Source organism: Anguilla anguilla, chromosome 3, assembly GCF_013347855.1.
Source record: "Anguilla anguilla isolate fAngAng1 chromosome 3, fAngAng1.pri, whole genome shotgun sequence".
NCBI lineage: Eukaryota > Metazoa > Chordata > Actinopteri > Anguilliformes > Anguillidae > Anguilla > Anguilla anguilla.
The window spans coordinates 14077670-14089127 of NC_049203.1; the positions used below are offsets into that span (position 1 = coordinate 14077670).

The following is an 11458-nucleotide window of genomic DNA, read 5'->3' on the forward strand; positions in this document are numbered from 1 at the left end:
CTCACATGTTTCATTGTGCCTTTTTTGTTCATCTTTCAGCAGTGCCATTTCCTATTATTTAAATGTACGGGATAGGCGGTAATGGCCGATGTGAGATATAATGACACAAGGGGCAGGTCTGCATGTCTGTAGCTCACTCAGTCCCATTCTAATTTATTGAAGAGCAGCAAAGCCGTAATGCTCTTTATGACTGCATCTCCACACTACCTTGTGACAGAAGGGCTGAGGTGGATCATGAGGCTCATTTTCCTCACAGTGTCAAGCACTGTCCATAGTCACTCACACCGGTCAAATTGAATGCTAGTTACAGCGCACATACAGCTAGTTTGTATTTTAATACAGTATAGGTCACAGATAAGTTGTGCACTCATTACGTGTGCCCTGAAATCAGACGATTTGGGAACTGTTGTTCTCAGGAGCATGTTTAAATTGCTTTGTTTGGATACAATGACACCTGCTGGCCATGTTCAGTAATATGGAGTATAGTTTCAGTTATATGGGTAACTCCAAAATATTGTAGCTTGTGCGATATGAGACATTATACCCCCTGAGGTTGTACATGTGGGGTTTTATATTATTAAATAGATTTAATATTATTTCCAGTTCAACTATTTCCTACGGCTATGCAACTCCTTATCAACATTACTTAATGGGTCCTTGGGAGCTAAGTGCTTGTGCTGCTTGAGAACTGAGAGGAAAAGAACTACCAGAAGAATATAAAATAGATTTTTATGCTTACAACTGTGAATAAATATTATCAAATGAATCGACTCAAGGGCATGGCCTCAGTAAATATAATGTGACTATACAAGCTGTTATGGAGTTATTTGAAGTGTATTTTCTTTCTTTAGACCACAGACCACTGAATTCGCTATAATTCCCACCATTGAAAATCCAGTGGGATATCATGAGATATCTGAATATTTCAAATGTCCTGCAACACACAAAAGCTCTCTGGGAAATTCATACACTAAAACTGAAATCAGATCATTAAAAATACCTCCAGAAAGAAAACTATCCCTTTAAAAATGTTGACTCTCACAGACACCCACGCAATGGCTGTGATAATTCATAGCCAGTCCCCAACGCAGTGATTTATAGTTTTCATAAATAGTTCTGCTTGACCTGTTCTGTAACCTGTTTAGTTTTATCACTTTTTTTCAGGAATCACTGTTTTCTGGAAATGTGTCTCTTGAGTTTCTGCCCCCACCCACACACAAGCACACCCACGGCTGTGCACCTCTCCAATACTCTCACCTGTGATAGAGTGACTACTTTATACCCTATGGGCCACATAGCCTAACAGTGTAGTGCCGAGCAGAGGAGAAAATTGCAAAATGGAACAATCCTGTAAAGTGTCTGTTTTTTATTGTCATTCATGGCCTCTCCTGCCAAACACTCCTGTGAACTCCACATGAACTTTACAGATTCCCTACAGATTTCCTGTTTTCTTTCATGGTTGCTTATAAAAAGTGAATGCTTAAAATTGGCTATCATTTACAGTGTCTAACACAAGTAAGGATAGAGTTTTTGTCTAGTTTATTTATTATTTTAAATTTGAAATTATTTGTGGATCCATCTTAGCTGTTACGACTGTATATCAACACTGAGACAATCCTGGGACTCGGCTGTTTATTTAATCATTCAAATATCCTGCCAGAGATCCAAATGAACTCTATGTGAACCTAAAATGGGCACAGAAGTTTTCTTCATGAAATCAGATCATTTATATATCATGCATTTTAAAGAAAATCCTTTAAAATGAAGTAAAATAAATTCTGAATTCATTTCTAGTGCATTTCTGAGCAATAATAATGGAATAAACATCACTGTCTGTGAAAACAACAGTCTATATAGTGATTATACAGTAAATGTCTCTATTTTGGGATATTACACTCTGCCAGCATACTCAAATTACACATGGGTATTATCACAATAACAACACCTACTCCACAATTAAAACTAATAAAGTGACCTGAAGATAATTCAGCCTCCTTCATTTTGTACTGAATGTTGCAGGCAGTTCCCTCCATTTGGGACAAAGCCATATTTTTTTCTTGATTTTCCTCTGTGCTCCAAGCTTTTAGATTTGCAATCAAACAATTCCATGGGGTTAAAATACAGATTCTCAGCTTTTATTAGGTGTATTTTTATACATACAGAAATAGCGTACTGGTGAGGTCAGTAAACACAAAGGGCCTGGTAGCCCAAGGAAAACACTTACAGCTGATGCCCGAAGAATTCTCATCATAACAAACAAAAACCCCAAAACACCTGTCCGACAGAACAGAAACAGTCTTCAGGAGGCAGGCGTGGATATCTCAGTGACTACTATCCCCAGAACAACTACAGAGGCTACACTGCAAGGTGCAGACCATTAGCTAACCACAAAACGGGATGAGCAGGGCACAGTTGTAAAAGAAAAGTACACAAAAGCCAACAGAGTTCTGGAAAAAAAGTCTTGTGAAGACTTGACAGATGAGCCCAAGGTTTACTTGTGTCAAACTGATGGCAAGAACAAAGTGTGGAGGCAAAAATGAACATATGAATAGTTTGATTACAAATCTAAAATTGTGGAGTACATAGCCAAATCAAGAAAAAAATGTATCTATCCAAAACATTATAGAGGGCATTGTATATCAGTGTGCTCTATGCAAATAGTTGGGGAAAGTGGAAATTTTATTTGCACTGTGGATCCAGCAGATGGCACTAAACAGCCAAATGTAAGTAATCAATCTCCAGCATTCCTCAAAACCCTCTGCTCTGAAATGAAATACCAGTATTACCACCCAGAACTCATGGTCGCTCTATAATGCGATAGGTTAGGGGCTGAAGAGGCACTCCCCTTCCAAATGGCAAAATACTGTGATTCGCTAATGAACAACTGTGAAGGACTCATAGATATGTGCAAAGATGACTGCAGGACAACAGTTTGAATTTCACAAAAATGCCTGACAAAATTATGCACATAGCTCCAAATTTTGGTTAATTGCAACGTTACTTCAGGGCATGATACCCATATTGTGGATCAGTATGCACAGGAATGCATTGTTACAGTACAGTGCAATATAGCCTATAGGTGGTGCTATAGCACTAAAGTGCCACTTTAAAATTGCAGTTTTCAAATTTTTGCAAATTACACATACATCTAATACACACCAAAGTTGATATGGATGATATTTGGATTAGGTTTGCAGTCCATGGAAAAAGTACAAGTTGCTAAATACATTTTGGCTGAACAACAAAAACTTTTCTGATGGAACTCAAACAGGCAGCCTGCTTTCTACCTCTGTCATTCATATAGCTACCCTACCCTCTCCCACATTCACACACAGGGTACCTCCCTCCCACCACACACACACACGCACACAGTAGTATGCAGTATGCAGGTCCTGAGCCTTAATCATTGATTTTTGATTTTTTTTTCTACAAACATAACAAAATGGTTGGTTGTCACACAACTAGGATTGTGTTGAGGACACACAATAATATGCAAACATTGACAATATATGTACAGACCTTGTAAAATATGCCACATTTGGAACACGAGACAGAAAGCGCTATTTTTGGCTGGACTGCAACAGCCCTACAAACGCGAATGTCTGTGACTGACTGAATGAGTGATGAAGTTACACCATTGGTCCAGCCATATACTAGGTTTTAACCTGGTCTTGTTAATTGGAGTATTGAGGACAGGAAACTGTTTTGTTCATCTCTCGACAGGAGACTGTGTCAATCATAGCAGAGGTTAACCACACTGCTTTGTGAACATGCTCTTCTGTCCGACGAGCTTGTTCTAAAAAGGAAGTGTGGTTGTATATGCTATCGTCATATGAGGCAATGACAGTTAAACTTCTCCTTTGCAGTTTGCTGCTGTAACACTCAAGATGGAAAATTTATCTGTTGCTGAATCCGAAGAAAACAACCAAACACTGCCGATCCTGAATTCATGTGACAGGAGCAGCTTTGGGCAGATCATTCTGCCAGTCAGTTACAGCATTTTGTTCTTGCTCAGCTTGGCGGGGAATGCGTCCCTGTTGTTCTACTACTTCAGAAAGGAAAAATCCTCCTCTAAGCTCTTTATAGCCAACCTGGCAGCCCTGGACCTGTTGATGGCGCTGACTTTGCCCCTGGTGACAGACTATCGGTTGCAGGGTAGCATCTGGCGCTTTGGGGATGCCCTCTGTATGGCGTGCGTGGCTGTGTTCTACGGAAACCTGTACGGAGGAAGTCTTTTCATGCTCTGCATCGCCTCAGACCGCCTTGTCGCCGTGCGATTTCCTGAAGCCTATGGGAGATGGACCGCGCGCCACCATTTCCGCAGGCTTGTCTGCGTGTGCGTGTGGATTATCATCACCACGCTGTTTCCGTGGGTCTCTGTGTCTCTGCGGCCGCTGATTCGCCAGCCGGATGGACACTTGACCTGCGGGGACACATTTTCGGATGAACAGTGGCTCTGGCTGCCGATGATCCTGGTGCTGGGGACCCTTGTCGGTTTCCTCCTCCCCTACGCTGCCATCGTGGCCTGCTACGCCCTCATAGCGCGAGAGCTGACCACGTCCACAAAGGCGCGGCAGAGATGGAAATCGAGATCTCTGAGAGCTATCGTCACCCTTATCGCCATAATGACGGTCTGCTTCCTCCCCTTCCACACCGTTCAGATGGTCAATGCTGTCCATCGCTTGACCACGGGTCCAGGGAAGGGAGCCTCTTCTGGTATTTGTTTTGCCCATCGCTCTTTGGTCTTTTTGGCCTCGATGAACAGCGCCCTTGACCCTTTTGTCTGCTACTACCTCTCGTACAGTCTCAAGATCAATCGGCTATGCCAGTGGAGATGAAACTGTCTCTGTGTTCTCATGTGAAGTGCTTCAGTTTCACTTTGAAAGCTTTCATTGCATGTGCTCTATAACAAATGCAATATGGTATGGCAATTATGCTTAATGCTAAAATTCATTACTTGACCCCAAGAGTTGAGAAGTGAAAATATTTCCAAGCTAACACAGGGAGATGGAAATGAGAGAGTCTCCATATTTTGCTTATCAATTAAATTTAGCTTATTTGGTCAGAAATGAAAGCTTGAATATTGTGTCAGTTAGAGATTTAATGCAAATTTTATATAGTCTTTTTGCTCTGAAAGTTATATGTATTCATCCGCTGGAGGAATGAATGCAGTAATATTGCATTGTTTTGTATGTATTCAGCCCCAAATGACCTGTGCAGTGACAAATATTGACTTTCTAAATAGCAATGAACCAAATAAGCCAATAATCTCTTCTCTGCAGTTGCATGCATTTGATAATATTTTTCCAAATATTTCATACGTGACTCCAGCTTCTCCTATGTGTTGCCCAGGGTTCCTCCAGTGTTGTGCTAGGGCCTCTTTCTGTGCATTGCTAGGTGCTCTGCTTTACTAAGGGGAGATACAGTCTGTTGGCTTAGGTTTGCTTTGGTTTTCGCAGGCAGTGATTCTGAGCAAATATAATTGTTTAGATTATTATCCTCTTCCTGAAATCTGGCAGAAAAAAGTCTTTAATTTTTTTGACATAATACAAGTGTTTAAAATCATAAAACATGTTTTCATGTTTCGTAATTGAATGCCCCTTGTAGTGTAGTGCGCATAGTAGGATAAATGGTTCTTGAGATTAAGCACGAGAGACTCTCCTACATGCGTTACAGCCACGCACATGATGGCATTGTACTATGCACACCCAGCGCACCGTTGAACATCCTCTTTATTGCATGTTTTTCTTTTGTCTTCAGGAGCACAGAGCCATTTCCAAACTCATTCTGAAATATCTCCTATAATTCCTACTGTCTTCATTTTTAATAATGTGTCTCTCATGTGGTGCCTTATCAAATACTTTTTGTTAATCTAAATGTATAATATCATAAGCCTTGCTACAAACAAAACACTTGGTATCTTCCTCAAAGAATGGGCATGACCTTCCCTTGTAAAAACCATGTCGATTATTTCTTAGAATGCTGTTATTTTCAAGAAATAATCTGAACTTGTTTCAAATGATAGATTCCTGTAATTTACGTGTGATGCAAGTTAAACTGACAGGCCCTCAGTTTCCTGGATCAGTATGGTATCTTTTCTTAAAGCATGTTGGTACTATATTACCTTGCTACCAGTTTCTGGAAAGTGTCTAAAAATACCTGCCAGTGGTTTAAAGAGATCTCATCTAACTCTGAGTACACTGGGGTTTCTACCATCAGGGCCTGCTGCCTTATTTGTATTTAGTTTATGTAATTTATCTAGTACTTCTTTATTCTCTATCTCAATACCTACTGAGGCATTCTGAGTACTGAATATACCTTCTGGTCTATTGGTAACCTGCTCTCTGGTAAAATTCTCAACAAAGTTGCATAATGCACTTAACTCCCTCCTTAACTTTCATTTTTCTACTGCTGTATTGAAAGAAACATTTAGGATTACGTTTAGCATCTTGGGCAATTTGTCTTTTGGCAAATAGCCTTTCAGCTACCCTTAGTTTTTTTTTTCAACCTTATCACGCATGTTGCAATGCTCAAGCTTATTACTCTCAGTCCTGTCATTTTTATATATCTTGTATAAAAAGTTTATTGTTTCTTCTCAAACTCACCCTTACAGCTTTATTCATCCACTGTGGAGACTGCTTTTTCAACTTACTGCTATTTACCTTTGGAATGAATTTACATTGTGTACCGAGAATAACCATTTGAACCTGCCCTATGTTTCATTCCCACTTTCATTTACAGTCTTTTTGATTGCTACAGTAAGAGCTGAGTATTGAGGTGCAATCAGATCTAAAAGGTGGACATTAAGGTATAATCAACTACTGGCAATTTCCCCTGCAGAGGCACAGTCACGCCTACACAGGTTTATTTTAAACAGCAGGAAATTGGCTAGAGGTGTATGGCACTGTGTGTGGTCTAACAAAGGAGCGGGTGGGCTGCTCAGCCTTTCAGCTAATTCTCCTCTTTGCCTTCATCTCGTGATGGTGGAATGACCTTTCCCGCTCGAGCAAGAAGACAGAATCATTTGCCTGTTTTCAGCAACAGACTGAAAACCTACTTTTTTCACTATTCTTCAATTAAAGTGTAAAAACATTATAACTTTCCTCTCCTTTAAAAAAAAATGTATCTATTTTTTGCAGGTCTTGTGTTGAGAATCTCTACAGTGGCACTGATATGATTGTAGCATTACTTACCTCAAGCTCTAGTTTAAGTTTAAGGTACTTTGGTTTTAAAGTGTTCGATAAATTGTTAAATCAAAATTTATGCTAGTGGAATACATTTAATGGCGGTGACATACATTTGTATTAGAAATTCTGAAGGTTTCCCAATTAATCATCCTTGTTAGACCATGAAATAATTCATGAAATGAACTGTAAATTAGTGAATTGTTGTGATTGTGTAACCAATAATGAGAAATGTTTTGGTCATAGACATTATACAGCCCTGGAAAATTACCCCTTTAAAGAGGAAAAATAAATGCAAATTCAAAAAAAATGATGCTTTAGACCTTTCCCACAGCCAATTCCCAGGCAAGTTTGATTTCATGTATTTAACGACATATGTAGCTCTACAATTAATTATCTTGTTATCATTTCTGAAATATAAACCAAGGGAACAAATGTCTCGTGAATGCTGTATTTAGGAACTGTGTATTTTATCATACATATTTAATAATTAAGTATCATTAAAGATAACATTTTTAAATTTTTAACAAATAGGTTAACAGAGTACAGGCAATCTGTAAAAGTAACAGGAAACTGGTGCTCTAGCAGTAATAATCCATCTATTGTTTTTACCTTGTGTCTTGCAATTTGCTCTGGGAAAATAATCTGTCAGATCAATAAGGCAAGTGAGCAACCAAAAGTATTTCTTGTTTGTGTGTGTGTGTGTGTGTGTGTGTGTGTGATATCAGACCAAACCCGCAGATCCGATGTACAGTACTGTGAAAGTCCAAAGGCAGTATTGTGTCATTCTTCTTTTCCCCAGCAGGGGGCAAAGTGGCACAGACCTCTTGTGCCAGAAAGACTCTGCGAGCCATTTGAAAACACATTGTGTTAATACCCTCGTGTCTCTGTGCATGCGTGTCCATATGCATATACACATTGTTAAAAATAGATATATTTGTGTATTCAGTATCTATGTACATGCATGCATACTTTATACTGTATTTAATGGTGTATGGGGAAACTATATGTAAAAAGGGCTGCAATTTATACAAGGATCACTAAATATGGATGGAAATACCTTCAAATAGGCTACCTTTCTGTCTCATTTCAAATCCAATTTCCTGGAAGAAAGAACGAAAACAATAAGAAATGTGGCACTGTTCAGATTCTAATAGGCTGCAGTGTAGGTGTAAGGATATATTACAGGGAACCATGAAAATGTGCTATGAAGATATGGTGTGAAAATTCTCAGTGCACAAAGGTGATAGGAAGTATCACATGAGAATGTACGGTCTCACCAAGGAAAGGAAAGGAAAGAGCTTGAATACTAAAATCTGTCAGGTTATCGAATTTCTGCTAGGCACTGAAACTGCCTTTCTGTTGAGCATTTGAAGCATTTACGATTGTCTTAACCTCACTGAGATAATCTACCTGAAGTCAATGCACCTGCTTTCAAAAGCCTTCATCAGATTAAATATGAAAGTTCATGATTTTTCAAACAAGTGAATGTCTACAGCATGCATAGCGATTGATCTTTAACATTGCCTTTGCGTTACAATTCAGCCAACTGATAATCATATTACTATGGAAACTGCATAAAAATAGAATTGCCATTGAGTAACTTGGATTGCAGTGTATAAATCTGAGCATAGCAAACATTCATACTCCACTAGCAATAACAACAAGTTATAATTATCATTAGTTAATATGTAATATTAAATTCCTATAATTTACATATCACCTCAGGCTCTCAACCGGCTTTGCATTGAAGAGAGGAAACATCAAATACAACTGCTGCTCTGGAGAATTTAGTTATTTATTTTGGTTCAGAACGAATATTGCCCCCTACTACACACATTACATCAGCTTATATTCAGACAAGCTCAGAAAATAGATGGCATACTACAGAAATATAAGCTTGCCTGGTATTTATTTTTGTCCACATCTTCACCTGAATTAAGCTCATCCTCATCATTGTCATCATCAATGTCATCATCATCATCAGCAATTTGTCAATCAAGTTTTCAATTTGCTGTCTCAAGCACTTTAAATACATTGTTTAAAAAAGCCAAGCTGAACTTAAGATAATATGTTAATACGGTTATATAGCACACAAGCATGCAGCAGATATTACGCATGTTAAATCATTACATAATTACCTAGTAAACAAGAACTTGAATCTTAACAGTCCTGATGGATATGCATTATAGCATGCTCCTGACTTAGACAAACACCTGGACTTGTGAAGCGATGTGACATCATCAGCGATATCTCCCTCCGTGGACTGAACATGAAGGGAGGGGCAGCATGCTTTGATCAGGCCAGATCAGGTGGACTTAAACGGGCACACTCATTCAAATTTCACCCTGGCTGCTGATGACAGCGCATTGAAATTCAGAGCCGGACGCAGAGCACTGTCTGAGTTGTCCTTAAGGGCCTGAATTATAGGGGAACTCTCTCACACACTATTTCACTCCTATAATGCTGGGCAATCTGTCTAATCGTTTGTATGTCTAACCAGTGACATCCACAACTGAACTGTGGTATGGACTGTAGCAGAGCTATTGGTGACATCCTCAAATTAATTTTAGCAGGGAAAATACCACAGAGGTTAGCGATGCCCTCAGACAAAATATAGCAGGGACGTAACCACAGATGTCAGTGATTACCTCAGATTAACTGTGGGAGAGAAAGTAGCATAAATATCAGTGATGTCCTCAGCTGAACTGCATCACAGAAAGTACATTCAAAATCAATGCCTTTCACATATGAACTGGAACACAGAGATCAGTAATGTCCTCATTTGAATTTTATCAGGGAAAACATGGCAGCAGGCAGACTGCCATAGAGACCAGATATATCTTCAGATAAATTTCAGAGTGGACAGTCCCATGGAGAGCAGTGGCTGCCCATGTCGAATTTGATCCCGTAAATCTTTCTCTTTCTTAATGTAAATCACAATTTTAAAGTTCTTATATACATGCAGGTAGACATAAAAAGATAAATAATAAGGAAAATGATTATATCATTTCATTTCATTTTCATTTTTTCATTTGGCATAATTACGCACTGGTATGTTCAAGAATCCTTTAACAGATTCTAACGGGAAAATACAGAGACATTGTTCACTGTCATGGCTCAGAAGGAGGGGGAGCAAAGGTGCAGACATTTGTGAGCTGAAAGGTGACATACAAACAGACAAACAGACTCCTGAAATCTGTCTGTGGTTCTAGAAATTTCAGCCCTGGAATGAAAGCCACCAACACCCATTTTCTAAATGTGTTCCAGTGTTAATCCAGGAAATACTAACAAAGGAAGGAAGATAAAGAATTCCACGGGCACAGTGACAAAACATAAAACATTGTTTACAGGAAGGCTACAATTAGAAGTGGGAAGTACCTCATTTGAACTCACTGTTGGTTTTAATCACTGTAACTGTAAATGATATGACTCAGTTCTAAATGCACAGAAACCAACAGTGTTACAGATATTGGGGTTTTTTTAACGTAATGCTTTGATTGCACACTATATGAGAGATGAAGGACGTTTTTTTTTTTTTTTAACTATAGCCCTGATCAGAGCAACAGTAGCAATTAGCTAATCCAAAAAAGAGAGCCTGTGCATTTTTATATATTATTTGTGTCACACTGTATTACAAGAACAAACAAGTTTGCAGTTGTAAATACTTAATTTACAGCAAAAACAAGAATCATCATAATATGAGTCAAATAGCCACACATATGCAGCATCTCGCATACGCTACAGCCTATTTGTTGTGTCATCCACAAATAAAGATGGAAGTGCAGGCTGGGCCATGCAGTTGAAGCATTAAGGCGGGGCTACGTCAATACCAGCCATCAGTAAGAGTTCACAGTGCTGAAGCACAGTTGGTTACATTCTGCTAGGTGTAGAGTGGATTTAAGCCAGCCGGGTTTCCCTGTGTTATCCTCAGCATGTGCCAGGCGATCACAAAACACATTCTGATTGAACTTTCGTGCAACAGCGCTCACCAAGCTTCAGACTTCCGATCGCACATCACTGCTACCCGAGCAGCGGGTGCGTTTTTTTCCGAGTGCACTTGCCAAAATAGGCATCGTTTGGCATGTGGTCATCAGCCGCAGATAAGGAGAGAGACCGAGATAGGGAGAGAAAAAAAAGAAAAAGAAAAGAGAGAGAGAGAGCGCTTTCACTTCACTCTTCCTTTTCAGGCCCTCGCTGGCGCCTTTGCACCACACTCTGCACAAGCCGCCTCTGTTGCCTGGCAACACAGCTAAAAGTGATATGGAAGTAAA

General features: G+C 39.4%; 1 protein-coding gene across 1 annotated transcript; it reads left to right on the top strand.

Moving 5' to 3' along the window:
• Window positions 1-3887: 3887 nt before the first annotated feature.
• Window positions 3888-4838, top strand: LOC118222570 (G-protein coupled receptor 183-like). The gene has a single exon (XM_035408251.1). The coding sequence runs from the start codon at window positions 3888-3890 to the stop codon at window positions 4836-4838; it is 951 nt and encodes a 316-aa protein (XP_035264142.1).
• The last annotated feature ends 6620 nt before the right edge of the window (window positions 4839-11458 follow it).

Bases quoted from the DNA above. Each gene is read 5' to 3' on its own strand.
- LOC118222570 (XM_035408251.1), top strand. From the start codon at position 3,888: ATGGAAAATTTATCTGTTGCTGAATCCGAAGAAAACAACCAAACACTG.